At 39.5% G+C, this 17631-nt stretch overlaps 1 protein-coding gene across 7 annotated transcripts in view; it reads left to right on the top strand.

Annotated features, from left to right (window-relative positions):
- PTK2 (protein tyrosine kinase 2) overlaps window positions 1-17631 on the top strand; it is a 160748-nt gene that overhangs the window by 124768 nt on the left and 18349 nt on the right. For all 7 annotated transcript variants that reach the window (XM_068108145.2, XM_068108148.2, XM_068108142.2 and 4 more), the window contains exons 19-23: window positions 10164-10264; window positions 11545-11634; window positions 11930-12134; window positions 12550-12661; window positions 12786-12869. In XM_068108145.2, coding sequence (XP_067964246.1) covers window positions 10164-10264; window positions 11545-11634; window positions 11930-12134; window positions 12550-12661; window positions 12786-12869 — 592 coding nt within the window. The remainder of the gene's footprint in view (window positions 1-10163; window positions 10265-11544; window positions 11635-11929; window positions 12135-12549; window positions 12662-12785; window positions 12870-17631) is intronic.

Here is a 17631-nt window from a genome sequence, read left to right as displayed (position 1 = left end):
TGAACAATGATCGCCGACATCAGCACAAATGCATGCTCTGGATTGTCCACTCAGTGGACGGCTTGCTTTCGCCTTCGCCTGTCCAATCAGCGGACGGCTTGCTTCGCCTTTGCCCAGCAGACGCCAATACGATGGCATCGTAAGATGGCGTCGTATCGGCAGTTAATCGGATGCTTTTGGGCCCCAACGTCGGCTAATTCAGATTTTTCGAGTATGGCTGTACGTGATAAACAAAGAGCGCGGTTCGTTGATCGTAAATCCATTAGTGCCGTGGGCATCGGGTCACTGGGTGCAGCGTAAAAGGGATAACAAAGTCGAGTCCTTACGCTGTTATTATATATATCCTCCAGCGCGGCATTGCCGGGGCGCCTCTGGCGCCGGGCAATACCGTCGTGCAGCTCATAGAGACTGTATTTGGAGGGAGAGGTGCGCAATAATTGATATATTAATTGCATAATTAAAATCAAGAAAATATTATCATAAAATATATTCTTAATCAATTGGGTAATAGCATAACTAAACCACGAGTGCTTCATCCGAAAATGTATCTTTTAGAAATTTAATTCAACTAGGGCATGCCCGTACTATATATATATCTAAAATTATATCCCCCCCCCCCTCTATTTACATGAAATGGTTTGGTCCATTCGCAAAGCCAAAGCGAACGGCTTGCGAGTACGGTGACAATCCCCCCCCTCTATTTACATGAAATGGTTTGGTCCAAAGCGAACGGCTTGCGAGTACGTTGACAATCCCCCCCCTCTATTTACATGAAATGGTTTGGTCCAAAGCGAACGGCTTGCGAGTACGGTGACAATCCCCCCCTCTATTTACATGAAATGGTTTGGTCCAAAGCGAACGGCTTGCGGAGTTTGGTAAAGAAATCACCATCGCGTGCACAAACGCGCAGGAAAGCGAATGAATCGCAAATTAGTTTTAATTAGTTTTAAAACATAGTTTAACGGCAACATAGTTTTCCAACGTGAAATAAATGAATACGCTCTCAAATGTGCCGTCCGAGGCAGAGTCTGTTCGCCACGTTCGGCACACGTGATAGCTCGCTGCTCTCTGATTGGTTGAATCGTTTTTTGGACATAGCTCGGTAACTACTTCTCCGATTAATATGAGACCTTGAAAAGGCACATCCTCGGGTCCCCAGCAATATACCTGGCAAGTTTAAAGTATATCGGACCGGTAGTTGTCGAGAAACAGCGGTCACAGACAAACATACATACATACATACATACATACATACATACATACATACATACATACATACATACACACAGAGATTACTGGAATTATAGATAGATATCTAAAATTATATCCCCCCCCTCTATTTACATGAAATGGTTTGGTCCAAAGCGAACGGCTTGCGAGTACAGTGACAACCCCCCCCCTCTATTTACATGAAATGGTTTGGTCCATTCGCAAAGCCAAAGCGAACGGCAGTTACGAATCGCAGTTACGATGAATCGCAAAGTAGTTTTAATTAGTTTTAAAACATAGTTTAACGCCAACATAGTTTGCCAACGTGAAATAAATGAATACGCTCTCAAATGTGCCGTCCGAGGCAGAGTCTGTTCGGCACGTTCGGCACACGTGATAGCTCGCTGCTCTCTGATTGGTTGAATCGTTTTTTGGACATAGCTCGGTAACTACTTGTCCGATTAATATGAAACCTTGAAAAGGCACATCCTCGGGTCCCCAGCAATATACCTGGCAAGTTTCAAGTATATCGGACCGGTAGTTGTCGAGAAACAGCGGTCGCATACACACACACACACACACACACAGACAGAGATTAGTGGAATTATAGATAGATAAGGCATTAATAAAAATAAATAATTAATTAATTGATTAATCAATAAATAATGAATCGATTAATTGATTAATCAATAAATCAAAAATACCCTTTACAGCCACATCACTTGGTCACTGTCATGTCCAAATATTAGCTTCCTAGCTCAAAAGGTGCCTGTGATATTGCCCAAATGAGAAAGAAAATAAATAAATAAATGATAATGAAAATAAATAAATAATAATCATAAAAAAATGAAATAATTAATCAATTCGCTAATATAACACATAAACAAACCACCACCATTTCATCAGAATCTGTAACTTAAAAACAACAACATTTTTAAGTCATGAATCGAATAATTAAATAACTAATTGATTAATTGATTAATCAATAAATAAAAAATAGCCTTTGCAGCTAAATCACTTAGTCATTGGCATGTCCAAATATCATCTTCCTAACTCAAAAGGTGCCTGAGATAATGGCCAGAAGAGAAAGGAAATGTATAAGTACTTAATTAATCGCTAATAATTAAATAACTCATCAATTAATTGATTAATCAAAAAACCAAAAATACTGTTTTTGAAAAAGTACTTGCTCACTATTGTGCCGAAATTTCAGCTTCCTAGCTCAAAGGATGGCTGACATATCGCCCGGACAACCAAGAAAACAAGCAAGTACAGATACATTCAAAGTACACCGCCCCCATGCCAAATAATTAAATATCCTACAGCGCGGCATTGCCGGGGCGCCTCCGGCAGTGCACCTCATAGAGACTGCATTGGGAGGGAGAGGTGTACGCTAATTGATTGATTAATTGTATAATTAAAATCAATAAAAGATTATCACAAAATATTTTCTTAATCAACTGGCTAATAGCATAACTAAACCACAAGTGCTTCATCCGAAGATGTATCTTTTAGAAATTTAATTAAATAAGTCAATAATAAAAAATTAAAAAATTAATTGATTAATCAATAATATTAATCAATTAATCAATAAATAATTAATCGATTAAATGATTAATCAATAAATCAAAATATCCTTGATAGCCACATCACTTGGTCACTGTCATGTCCAAATATTAGCTTCCGAGCTCAAAAGGTGCCTGAGATATTGGCCAAATGAGAAAGAAAATAAATAAATGATTAATAATGAAAATAAATAAATAATAATCATAAAAAAATAAAATTATTAATCAATTCGGTCAGAGAACACATAAACCACCACCATTTCATCAGAATCTGTAACTTAAATTTTTTTTTTTCAGTAATTAATCGAATAATTTCATAATTAATCGATTAATTGATTAATTGATTCATTAATAAATCAAAAATAGCCTTTGCAGCCAAATCACCTGGTCATTGGCATGTCCAAATATCAGCTTCCTAACTCAAAAGGTGCCTGAGTTAATGGTCAGAAGAGAAAGGAAATTTGATTAATTAAAGAAGTACTTAATTAATCGCTAATAATTAAATAACTCCTCAATTTATTGATTAATCAAAAAACCCAAAATATCGTTTTTGACAAAGGACTTGCTCACTATTGTGCCGAAATTTCAGCTTCCTAGCTCAAAGGATGGCTGAGATATCGTCCGGACAAACAAACAAACAAACAAGAAAGAAAGAAAGAAAACAAACAAACAACCAGAGTGAAAACTGAGTACTCCCTTTCAGCGTGCGTCACTGCCGAGCCCCCTTCGGAGACCGGCAATGACGATTTGCAATGCCTGGAGATGGCATAGGAAAGGTGCGGTGTACAACAAACAAGTACAGATACATTCAAAGTACACCGCCCCCATGCCAAATAATTAAATATCCTACAGCGCGGCATTGCCGGGGCGCCTCCGGCGCCCATCAATACCGCAGTGCAGCTCATAGAGGCTGCATTGCGAGGGAGAGGTGTACACTAATTGATTGATTAATTGTATAATTAAAATCAATAAAAGATTATCACAAAATATTTTCTTAATCAATTGGCTAATAGCATAACTAAACCACTAGTGCTTCATCCGAAGATGTATCTTTTAGAAATTTAATCAAATGTCATTAATGAAAAATTAAATAATTAATTGATTAATCAATAAATAATTACTCGATTAATCCATTAAATGATTGATCAATAAATCAAAAATATCCTCAATAGCCACATCACTTGGTCACTGTCATGTCCAAATATTAGCTTCCCAGCTCAAAAGGTGCCTGAGATATTGGCCAAATGAGAAAGAAAATAAATAAATGATTAATAATGAAAATAAATAAATAATAATCATTAAAAAAATAAATTATTAATCAATTCGGTCACAGGACACATAAACCACCACCATTTCATCAGAATCTGTAACTAAATTTTTTATTTTTTTTTAGTAATTAATCGAATAATTAAATAATTAATCGATTAATTGATTAATTGATTAACTAATAAATCAAAAATATCCTTGATAGCCACATCACTTGGTCACTCATGTCCAAATATCAGCTTCCTAACTCAAAAGGTGCCTGAGTTAATGGTCAGAAGAGAAAGGACATTTGATTAATTAAATAAGTACTTAATTAATCGCTAATAATTAAATAACTCCACAATTAATTGATTATTCAAAAAACAAAAAATACCGTTTTTGACAAAGGACTTGCTCACTATTGTGCCGAAATTTCAGCTTCCTAGCTCAAAGGATGGCTGAGATATCGCCCAGACAAACAAACAAGAAAGAAAACAAACAAACAAACAACCAGAGTGAAAACTGAGTACTCCCTTTCAGCGTGCGTCACTGCCGAGCCCCCTTTGGTGCCCAGCAATGACGATTTGCAATGCCTGGAGATGGCATAGGAAAGGAGCGGTGTACAACAGTCAAGGGTGTTGGGGACTTAATTGCGCAAATTTCAACACCACGTGCGACCATGACAGCCATTTCCTTCTCGCACAGCATTGGCATTCTGTGAATACTTTCTGAATTCTTACTTTCTCTTTCAGAAACTGCTCCAATTTGCCAATAATTTCACATAAACTTGTTTTCACCACTTCTTGGACACAATTTTTTGCAGCTATTGCACAGGAACCTTGGGAAAAAATCTCAAAGAAGTTTACCAAATAAATGTTCCTTTTATTTAATTATCAAACATTCTATTTCGTTATTTATTTATTACAGGAATATTTAAAATGTTTTGCTTCTTATACACACTTTGTTTTGCTCTGGTGTTGGTCCATTCTGCCTGGTTCATGTAATTGGTTATACCCATCGTTGTCGATGATGGCCGTTTGCATGAAGCATGCAAACTACCTGGTGGATTTGTTTATAGTGCAGAAGCTGCTGCTGAACCAGAAAGCAACCACACTACGATAGCAACCAAACGTAACTTGGTGTCAAAGACCTTCAAGAAGGCCATACCACTTGTTACCCACAGTCCAGGCAGGAATTTTTAATTTGTTCAGGGTGCCGGAGATAATTTGCCGACTCTCCGTGAAGCACACCATTAGATCTTTAAAGTCAACCAACGACTAGTGCTGCCGGACTGATCCTCCGGCTTAATGTCTTTCCGATAGACAGCGCTTGCATCGATGCCTTTCCCTGCTTGCGAAACCTCAGGATGACTTTATAACTGGGCTGAGATTCGAACCTGAGGGACAGTGTGCATACCTCCTGGGCTACCCCACCAGCCAATGTTTAATGTAGCACTGTTATGGCACATGTTGTTATCAAACTTACTATGGTACAAGAATAGAAGCAAGCATGTAATTCATACTGTTTTAGAGAACCTGATCAGGTGGTAACCTTATTCAGATTGATGTCACTCGATGCAAAAGAAGAGAGTGGGGTGATTTCGAATTTACATCCGAGACAGTCTCAAATATTAGTTCATATTGAATTTAAATCAGGCTTTTATAGACCCATTGCAATATAGGCAGGTCTTTTTATCAGTGCAAGTAGATGTAACAAAATAGAAATGGTAGTTGAGTGTGCGACTCAAATTGATTACTAAGCTCAATTCTCACAATACTCCCAAGACATGCCAAAATAAAGTGTAGAGCAAAGCATTACACCACTAATTATATCTACTTTTATGTTGACATCTGTAGGAATGATATGACGGTGTCTATCTGTCTGTCTTTCTATCCATATTCTATCTCATCTTTCACAACTTTCGCCCATTGTCACCAAACTTCAATGGCGTAATTAACAGTCTTACAATTCTGCTTATGGCATCCACATTTACTCAAAACTTCCCCTTTTATTACATTAGTCTTAGTTGAAAGTAGACATTAGTTACACATTCGCCATGCTGGATGATGTTGGTGTATTATGCTGAATGAGGTTGGTGTATTATGGTGGGTGATGCCTCAAGCCCAACACCACGGGATTGTTACCCTCACAAAAGAAGAGGGTATTACATTTGGGTCTGTTCGTTACTTGCCAACTCGAAGATTCGCAACTAACTACAGACTTGGCATTTAATATGGAATATTTTTTTTGTGGGGGTGCACTTACTTTTCAAGATGTCTTACAACCAAAAGTTCATTGGAATTATGTTGAAATTATTCTAGATTTTGTTAATGTGACCTTTAAAAGAAACAAAAACCACATTTGACATTTCGAAACAAATAAATTGATCCTTCAAAGTGATGTGAACTGATATCGAAGTCAATTCATGGACAGTACTGTGTTCAACTTCTGTACGTTTTCCAGAAGTATCTCTTTATTTTGCACATTACCCAAACATTTTTATAACAAAAACAAAAGTTAAATTACGACTGGGATTACGGACAGTAAAATTACAGTTCAGTACTTCGTGTAACCCCCACGAGCATTCAGGAGAGCACGTACACGTTGAGGCATGCTGTTCACGAGATTTGCCAAGGTTTGGACAGGAATCGCTCGCCATGCAGTGACAATAGCCTGCTGCAATTCACGCACAGAGGTCGGCTGCTGGTCCAAGTGGTCGATTTGACGCGTTAATTCTGCCCACAAGTTCTCTATCGGATTCATATCCGGGGAAATGGCAGGCCACTCCATATGCACGACACCACGGTCAGCAAGAAAGTGTTGGATCATGCGAGCACGATGACGCCGTGCATTGTCATCTTGGAAGACAATGTTTCCTCGAAAGGCTGCACGAGCAAATGGAAGCAATGTTTCTTCCAGAATGGCCCTGTACTTGAACTGGTTCAGGTTTCCATTCAGAACAACCAGGTCAGTTTTGCCCCCTGCATGAAAAGCAGCCCAAACGGTCACCCCACCACCTCCAGCTTGGACTCGTGGCACTATACAATCTTTGTTGTAGGCTTCATGCACTTGTCTGCACACTCGACGCGGCCATCTTGACGATAGACCAGAAATCTAGACTCGTCACTGAAGATCACGTGATTCCAGTGTCCTGGCTGCCATTGACGGTGCTCTCTGGCCCACTGCAATCGGCGCTGGCGGTGTTGTCTGGTCAGGCGTGGCTTTCTCAGGGGATGCCTGGCACGATAGCCTGCTTGAACCAGTCGTTGGTTGACTAGCCTTCTGGATACAGTCACATTTGTCAGTTGCTGCCACTCAGACCTAAGCCGATTAGCTGACTTGGTACGGCCATTGCGGACTAACCGGTGCAGCTGGCGATCATCCCTCCTTGTGGTTCTGCGGGGACGTCCTGGCCTCAGTATTGGAGTAGGGACACCCCTCTGAGCATTTCGTTTCAGGATCTTTGACACCTGACCTTGAGCGATGCCATACTGCCGAGCAATAGCATGCTGTTTCATGCCGTAATTTCGTAAAGCCACCACTCCATGACAAACAGCATTGTCGAGTTGACGGACCATCTCCAGAGGAAGCGGCAATAACTTTTGGAGACGTGCAGCAGTTGTTTTCCACTAATACAGAACGCAACAACCCTTGTATACCCGACTGTGAAGCCAATCATCAAATGCACCTGTCCGTACATTTTGCCATGCCACCTGTGATATAATCCTGTTGTTGACTTCTTGCTGCGACAGACAATCAGTGACATGGTTATTTTAACAAATAAATCACCATAGTGTAAAAGAAACTCACCAGATTGATATACTGAGTTAAGAAAGTAAACCCAAGTCAAGAGAAAAAAAATATTCCATATTAAATGCCAAGTCTGTATATTGGTTGGTTTGGTCTGTCTCTGTTTGTCTGTCCCTGTTTGTCTTTCTATCTCTCTATTTCTGTTTTGTTTTTGGCTGTATATCAATCGCCTGAAGGTTGCAATTTTACTCCGATCTTCACGAAACACAGTGCCTTCAGAAAGTATTCACACCTCTGACTTTTTTCACATTTTTGTTGTGTTACAGCCTGCATTTAAAATGGATTAAACTGGGATTTGTTTGGTCATTAATCTATACATAATACCACATTATGTCAAATTATTTACAATTTTGTTTTTTATAATTTACATTTTTTATTTAGAATTATTTACAAATTGATTAAAAATGAATGATGTAATGTCTTGAGTCAATAAGTATTCAACCCTTTTGCTATGATACTTCAAATTGAGCTCAGGTGCATCCAATTTCCTTTGATCATCCTTGAGATGTGTCTACAATTTAAATGGAGTCCACCTGTGGCCAATTCAATTGATTGCGCATTATTTAGAAAGCAACACACCTTTCTATATAAGTTCCCACAGTTGACAGTGCATGTCAGAGCAGAAACTCTACCATGAAGTCTAATAAACTGTCTGTAGATCTCTGAGATAGTGAGGAGACATATATCTGGGAAAGGGTATAAAACAATTTCTGGAGTGTTGAAAGTTCCCAAGAGCACAGATGCCCATCATTAGGAAATGGAAAGAACATCGAACTACCCAGTCTCTTCCTAGAGCTGGCCGTCCAACCAAACTCAGAAACTGGGCAAGAAGGTCCAGTCAGGGAGGTGACCAAGAACGCAATGACCACTGACAGAACTACAGAGTTCCTTGGCTGAGATGGGAGAACCTGCAGGAAGGACAACGGTCTCTGCAGTCCTTTACAAATCTAGGCTTTATGGGAGAATGGCCAGACGGAAGCCACTCCTGAGAGAAAAAAAGGCACATGACAGCATGCCTGGAGTTTCCAAAAAGGCAAGTGAAAGACTCTGAGAGCATGAGGCAAAATATTCTGTGATCTGATGAGATGAAAATCAAAATGTTTGGCCTGAATGCAAAGCGCTACATCTGGCCAAAACCGAGCACAGCTCATCACCCATTTAACACCATCCTTTCCATGAAGCAGGGTGGTAGCAGCATCATGCTATAGGGATGCTTTTCAGCAGCAGTGACTGGGAGACTTGTAAGGATAGAGGGAACGATGAATGGAGCCAAATGCTAGTAAATCCTTGAGGAGAATATGTTTCAGAGTGCAAAAGACCTTAGACTGCAGTGAATATTTACATTCCAACAGGACAATGACCCCAAGAACACTGGAATGGCTTCAGAACAAGTACGTGAAAGTCCTTCAGTGGCCCAGCCAAAGCCAAGACTTTAATCCAATTGAGAATCTGTGGAAAGACTTGAAGATTACTGTTCACCAATGCTCCCCATCCAACGTGACAGAGCTTGAGCAAATCTGGAAGGAAGAATGGGAAAAACTTCCCAAATCCAGATATGCAATCTGACACAGACATACCCAAGAAGACTCAAAGCTGTAATCGCTGCCAAAGGCACTTATTCGAAGTATTTACTCATGGGTTGAATACCAATGTAAATTAGATATTTCTGTATTTCATTTTTAATTACTTTGTTAAAAAATTGTAAACACAATATTCCACTTTGACATTATGGGGTATTATGTATAGATCAGTGACAAAAAAAATCTCATTTAAATCCATTTTAAATTTAGGCTAACGCAACAAAATGTGAAAAAGTCAAGGGGTGTGAAGAATACTTTCTGAAGTCACTGTACATGCAATACAGACTTTGGTTGCCTCCTCCTGTTTCGGCAATCTTATAGCTTAAGTTTTATCATTTGCCTTTGTTGACTGGTACCAACTTCAATATTTGCAATGGAGCAGATGTATGATATTAGGGAAGAATTTTTTTTTTTAAACGACTAATTAACCAAATTGCCCATCACCTCTTCATATTGCAACTCATCTTGGCATGCCCAGACCTGCATGCACTATTCTTGGAAGCCGAGTCATTATTTGCAGAGTTGTCTGGAATATGATATGATTGTCATGAAGTTTTATTACCTTCCTTGCATTTGAGAGAATTTCTAGTTCTCGGCACAGTTTTGCTTCCTTGCTGCGTTTTAACTTTGCTATGAACACATATTTTGCAAACTTTTTTTCATACTGTTTGTGCGACACAGTTTGTGCGACTTTTGTGCCTCATGTTCTTTGTGTACGACATTGTCCAACACTTTTGGCTCTTTTTATTTACAGGGACATTGCTGCCAGGAATGTACTGGTGTCTTCAGCAACTTGTGTCAAGCTTGCTGATTTTGGGTTGTCCAGGCACATGGAGGACGACACATACTACAAAGGTCTGCACTTTCATCATGATTATCTTACTATAATTCACCAAATGTCTGTCCATCTGTTCGAAGGTACCGCAAAAACGGCTCAACCGATCGAAACGATATTTTGTGTGGGTAATCCTGGGATCTCCAGGAGTAAAATAGGCTATTTAGTTTTCCCAATTTCAGCTTTGGTCTCCAGTATTCTCAGGTTTGGACTCCCGCATAGCATTCACGTTCGCATAACGTCCATTGTGACGATGTTCTCATTGTGACGATGTATGTGTTCATGGTAGTGTTTGACGTGACGGTGTGAACGTAATTTCGTAATGTTTTTCGTTTCGTAATCCTTTAATGAACGTTTAATGTTTAATGAACGTTTAATGCCCTTCGGGCCACACGCGCGCTACACTTGACGGGCCAGCGTGTACCTTGCCCTTGCCCTTCGCCGTCGGGCTCGGGTAAACCGCTGAGCCCCATCCGTGATGGGGACTGGGGCTTGAGACAGTGTCCTTCATTAAAAGTATAATATATGCTGTCTCCATCGATCTTGCCAAGGCCGTAACAGCCGTAACGTTTAATCTCTACATGAGAGAATTCCACATAGCTATTTGGGCGGTGAATACGCTAACAGATCGCTGTCTCCATCGATCTTGCCAAGGCCGTAACAGCTATTGGCTCAAAATCCTTTTAACTGTTGATTTGGTACAGTTACACGTATTGGGAATTTGGTACACGTATCGGGAGTACATACGACATAGCGATTGTGAACACTATTATCGATCACGATTCACGATCACGATCATCACGATCATAGTGTATTGATCACGATTTGAAACACGATGGAATAATATTTACCGATATGAACAGTGATGTGGCTTTTATTGAAATTCTAAAGATACTGTTTAGATTTTGATGATTTGCGTGTGATATGATTCAACGGATGTTTATATGAATCGTTTAAAATAAAATAAAAAGCCTTCAATTTCTGATATTTTGCCTTTTCATTTGGGCTTCCCAATTGGAGCCCAGCCCATAGGGCGGGTACCGTTGCTAGTAGCACATAATGGATTGTTTTAGACTTTATTCCTTCATGTTATTGGTATCTTTACTGGTATGTCGCTTCCTGGCTTTGAAATATAGGAAATGTAGTAAATGGATAATCATTTAAAATTTGGGTCGAAATATCGATGGCATGGCCTATATTTTGGTCGTGCTTGTCTTCCTTTCCATATCCACATGCTTTCCCGTTGAAAAAATGTCTAAAGTTGCTGGTCACCTTCAATTACCTGTATTCACCTTTGCAGCCTCGAAAGGGAAACTCCCCATCAAATGGATGGCTCCTGAGTCGATTAACTTTCGGAAGTTCACATCTGCCAGTGATGTCTGGATGTTTGGTGGGTTGTGTTGGTGTTCTCACCTCACTTGTGTTTTTGTTCAGCTGCAGGATACTGTGGAGTTAAAAAAACAATTGTACACTTCATAAGTACATCCTCTTCCATTCGGTATTACTTATTCTCTTTCCCCACTCATCATCACATTCTTCTGTCTCTATATGATTCTGTCCTTTTCGAGAACCATGTTAATTGTTATTTAAGCATAATTGGTGAATCTTGGAAATGTGCCTTTTGTATGATTAAAGAGCAGTTCCATTAAATGATCATGGGTACGATCTTTTTTGTGCTGTTTTAGGTGTCTGCATGTGGGAGATCCTCATGTTTGGTGTAAAGCCTTTTCAAGGAGTGAAGAATAACGATGTCATTGGACGGATAGAAACTGGCGAGCGATTACCCATGCCACAGAACTGCCCCCCTACCTTGTACAGCATCATGACTAAGACTTGGTCATATGACCTCAACAAGCGGCCACGCTTCTCTGAATTAAAACAGCAGCTCAGGTGTGATTCCAGCAATATGCTGTTTCTACATTCTTCTCTCATAATTAGCCATGCACACCAGGAGATCGGGTTTTATTTGTTTGTGTGTGTGTTGTGTTGTGTAGTGTTGTGTTGTGTTGTGTGCAGTCCATTATTTTTATTTTTTTCAACCTTCTGAGCTATTGTCATCAAATTTTCACCAAAGCTTTATCTTACTATAATTCACCAAATGTCCAACTGTCTGTCCGGCCGTCCGTTCCCATGTACTGCAAAAACGGCTGAACCGATCGCAACGAAATTTTGGGTGGGTAATCCTGGGACCCCCTGGAGTAAAATAGGCTATATTGTTTTTCCAATTTCAGCTTTGGTCTCTAACGTTCTTCTACTGCACTGGGGTCTTGTGCAGTACAATTTATGGACATTGACTTTATTGCAGTGATATCTACGAGGATGAGAAGAACCAACAGGAGGACCGACAGAAGAGGGACCACCGGCGGATGATCAGTGGCCCGTGGAGTTCCCAGACAATTGATGAAGCACCGCCAAAGGTGAGGAAGCCCCCTCCCTTCCCACCCCCGGTGTCATCTGCTGTCCAAATGTTTTGCTCTTTTTGGTCATTGTTTATTTTGTGGTGGTTTTGAACTCTTCTTTGTTGCTCTCTTTCTGTTGCAGCCAAGTCGGCCTGCCTATCCAGGCACAAGGATTGTGGACATACCCCATGGCAGTCCCATGTCTCCACATCCAAATCACTATCAGGTGATGGTCTGACTGTGTATACTAAAAATGTAGAGCATGTGCGTTGGTGCTGCGGATTTCTTCCGTTATCTGATCTGTTGTCTTATCCGTCTTTTTATTTATGGTACTTGTTTTGCTTAACCTTTTTTGTTTCTTCCCACAAGCATGAGGTTACATGACACAGTTAGATATTGGTCTCGTATACATCAACCCTTCAACTAACCATCCAGTCTCTCTACTATTCATTCAGTTAAGCTTTCTTTTTACACTCTACCTTCCTATTCATGCACTCCATACTGTTTCAGTTCTTAGTAGTTTACCTTTTTCACCACGTAAACTTTACAGTGCCACTTCGTGCAAGAATACTGAAATGCTCCTTCTTTGAATATACTGTATTTTCATGCAAATAACCCAATCTCTGGTATACCCTGCACCTGGGGAAAAACGTGCTCTCGTAAATTTTCAGGTACATATAACCCGCACACGGGTGTACCCCGCAAGCCAGCTTTCCTCTCCACATGACCGGGGTTGTGGTCAGTTAGCAAGTTTCTTGTAGATCGCTCGCCAAGTGGCTTATGCTCTGAAGCAGGTACTCCATTCAAAACTGATGATGAACGGCTGGCTTGGCAAGCTCCAGCAAGCTGCTTGGTAACTGAACACGCCACTGGAGATACGTGGTGTCCGTATTTCCAGCAGCTGGCACAGTTTGTTTGTCAAAGGCCAACAATTGGCTCTTTTCAAATACAAACAACAACATGCATTTTAAAGGCCATTTTCCCTACTAGAGCGGGGGCCCCCCAGGGAGCGGGGGCCTCCATACTTACTAGAGCCCCTCTTTTCAAATACATCTGCGGTAAATAACCAATTGACATTAAAATGAATATCTTGAGAAAGGGTTGTTGTAATAATTAAAGTTTACTGTACCGATGTTTTTTTAAAAATCTTCGGCACCGAATGCGGCATTATACACCGACAAGATAAAGGGCTGTGTTTTCTCATGCGAAATGTCTGGTTAAAACCAAAATTATGCACAAAAAGCTTCATTTGTTTGGCTGGTGTGAATAGCATAATTAAAGTGTCAGTGTATGGCATAATAAAGTGGGGTGCTGAGTTGAGTTGTATGATTGGGCTGACTGAGATGGCCTGTAGTTATGCACACTCGCCTCTCAGCTGTTTAGCGACAGTTAGAATCACTGGTCACTCAGGGTTTCACAGGCAGCATGATTCATCGATGTGTGTGCCGTCCCTTGGATGGATGTTAAACGGCCGTCCCATAGATGAGCATCCAGTGATTTTAGAAAATGGAATGAACAAACGATCCCATGGATATTTTGTACGTAATTTTGGTTTTAAGCCCGAGGTTGTGTGTGTGTGTGTGTGTGTGTGTGTGTGTGTGTGTGTGTGTGTGTGTGTGTGTGTGTGTGTGTGTGTGTGTGTGTGTGTGTGTATACAATCACACAATTACGTAAGCGTAGAGAACTTTTCTGGATTAAAGAATTAAGAACTGCTTACCCTTATGTATTAAATGAAAGAATTAATGACACATATACACAGCAAAATGGACAAAACATCATCGCCTCTGTGTTTAACACCTTACCACGAGACTCTCAGAGACACAGAGTACATAACTATGGACATAAATGTCCAATTATAGACACACCACAACAAATTGTAAATGAATGGTTAGATCTTAACAAATCAAATATCTGCACATTACTTAACAGCAGCAGAATTAAGATCAATACCTTAAAAAAACAAAAACTGAAAGAAGTTTGGCAAATCGTGAACAGGTTAATGGAAGAGGACGATCAAGAGGAACTCCCAATCCAACACATGGAAGCAATTCTAGACATGATTGATCATAAAATGTCCAAAGAGAAACCTAAAAAAGTGAATCGTAGAAAAGACAATGATATCATCAAAATTATGTTTGATAACAAAGGGGTGGAAATGGTAAATATCGAGAAAATACTTCAACATAAGGAACTGTGGAGTAAACTTCCAGAAACAATACAACAGAGAGAGCGACCAAGAGTTGTGTACACTTTGGGAAATTCAATTCGGGGAAAGATCTTAAACTACAAGGACACTGTACAATCTCTAGCCATAGAGGAATGGTTAAATAACACACATCATTGTAGGTGTGAACATTCCGCATTCAAAGATCCACATCATAAACACGTCATCACAGGTGACCTCAGAATAGTGAAAGATAAAAGATTACGTGCATTACTTACAAAAGGACCAAATTATAGAGAAAATAAAATAATAAACTGGAATAAAGCAATGGAACTTACAATGATGGGACTGGGTGAATGGATGAAAGAACAAATTGATAAACATAAAGTACCAAACACACAAATGGCTTTATGGTTGGAGGAGGTAGAGAAACATGTGAAAAGGAGAGTTGTTGATTTGAAAAGAAAAGTTCGAATCAATAATCCGAAGGCAATTTTAAACAATCCAGAGACACGTGATTGCTTAAGGCAGCTTCAAGCACAATATGTTATTGTTCCAATTGACAAAGCAAATAATAATATTGCATTTGTATGTAAAACATTCTATATTCAAAAACTTTTGGAAGAATTGGGCCTAGACACGGGAATTTCAAAGACCTACAAAATAAGTAACGATAACGAAACAGACTTGATACAACACCATACAAATCACTCAACGGTGAGAAGACTGTTAGTTCCGGATAAACACCATAAATTACCATTCATTTACTGGATTCCAAAAATGCACAAACTCCCTTGGAAGAGTTTAATTCATTTATCATCGGTTCATCATCGGAGAGGAGAGGTTCATCATCGCAAGTAGAGAATGTAGTTTGAAACCTTTTTCGGGCAGTATAACAGCGGCAATGAAACTAATCTATAAATGTGAAAAAAACTACCATGAAAAAGTGAAGTTTTATTCTGGTATTAAGAAATTCTGGATCATTGACAATTCCAAACCGGTAATCGACAGTATCCTTAACATTAACAACAAGGGTAAGGCAAAATGTCTTTCAACCTTTGATTTTTCCACATTGTACACAAACATTCCACATGACAAGCTAGTAACCGCATTGGACAGAGCAATAGATAAAGCATTTGCAGGAGGTAATAAAGTATACATTAATGTCTATCAAAACAGAGCACACTGGTCTAAAGGATAATCAATATTCATGCAGTTTTTCAAAAAGTAAACTCATAGAAAGTATTCGATTTCTACTAAACAACAGTTTCTTTACATTTGGCAACAAGATACTCCAGCAGACAGTGGGCATACCCATGGGTTCAGATCCGGCCCCTTTCTTTGCAAATTTGTTTCTGCACATGTACAAGTTTGATTGGGTCCAGAACATGTGCAGGAATAAATTAACAACTGCACGAAGATGCAGAAACATCTTCAGGTTTATTGATGATTTGTTGGCAATTAATGATGGATTTATATTTGAGCAGCTTCATGATGACATATATCCAAAAGAACTTGAATTAAAAAAGGAAAACCAAACTTCCACTTCAGTTTCCGTTTTAGAATTACAAATTGATATCCATAATAATAAATTTCACACCAAATTATTTGATAAACGAGATGCATTTCCATTCCACATTGTCCGAATGCCTTTCTTAGACAGCAACATTCCCAAAAAGCTATTTTATGGTACGGTTGCAGGTGAAATAATTCGGACTGTAAGAGCAACCGCACACAGCTCTGAACTGGTCAATAAATTACGAGTCAGACGTATGTGAGCGCAGGGAGCTACAGTTGGTCGATTAAAACAAGTTTTCTTTAATATCACAAAAAGGCACCAAATCGAATTAGTAAAATACAATACGAATATTAAAAATATTATTCATGAGATTTTTATGTAAATACAGTAGAATATAATAATTATATATACTACAAATCAATGTTGCTAGGAATCAGTGGTTGCTAGGATACGGCAGCATGCAAAAAACCGTTATAGGTGACAGTTTGAACATTCGAAATACAGTTTGATCGAGAGGTAGGTGGTGTGGTCGTGCTGGTTCGTAGATTGATGTATTTAAGGTAAGATGTGCATGATTTAATGATATTATCATATTATCGAGTGTGTCAGGAAAGTTATAAATGTATGATAATACATTAAATCCTCTTGTGAGTAAAGTTGGAATCAGTGATGTTGCATTGATGGGTTGACTGGCTGCCTGGATGCAACTGAGGTTGTGGATCTACTGATTTACCATCAATTGATGTGGATCCATGATCAAGGTTGTGGATCCGCCGTTTGGAGAGGTCCTGGGCTGAAAGGATCGAAACCTCGAGGAAGAACGGTGCCCAGCTGATGATCCATACAGTCGGGAAACGAGTCAATTGCTTACAGGTTAAGGTCCTTGCTTTAGGTGGAGAAACTATGTTTGAGGTTTACAATTTAAATAAAGTTGAATATGGGATGTTGTGAAATTAACATCATTTTTTTTTGTTGTTGTTGTATACATAATCGAGGCTCGTGAAAGAGCTAACATTTATCACACAAACAAATCAAACAGACAAACAAACAAAGTATATAAAAAGGGGAGCGGTAGACAAGATGGGGAGAGAAGGGGAAGCACATAAACACAACATTTGAGAGCAGGGACATCGGAAATGTGTGGGAGGGAGGGGGCTTGGGGGGAGGCGGCGTGGGAAGGGGGGGGGGGGGTGGGAGAACTATAAACATAAGGATACCAAGGACTTCCAGGAAAGAAGTTGGTATTTCAAAAAAGTGGATTTCGGGTGAAATTAGCCGGGGTAGAAAAGATCAAAGTTTTGGATG

This window comes from Myxine glutinosa, unplaced genomic scaffold (assembly GCF_964187855.1).
Source record: "Myxine glutinosa unplaced genomic scaffold, kmMyxGlut1.1 SCAFFOLD_338, whole genome shotgun sequence".
NCBI classification, from domain to species: Eukaryota; Metazoa; Chordata; class Myxini; order Myxiniformes; family Myxinidae; genus Myxine; species Myxine glutinosa.
The sequence above is the reverse complement of the archived record's forward strand: the minus strand, read 5'-3'. Positions and strand labels throughout refer to the sequence as shown.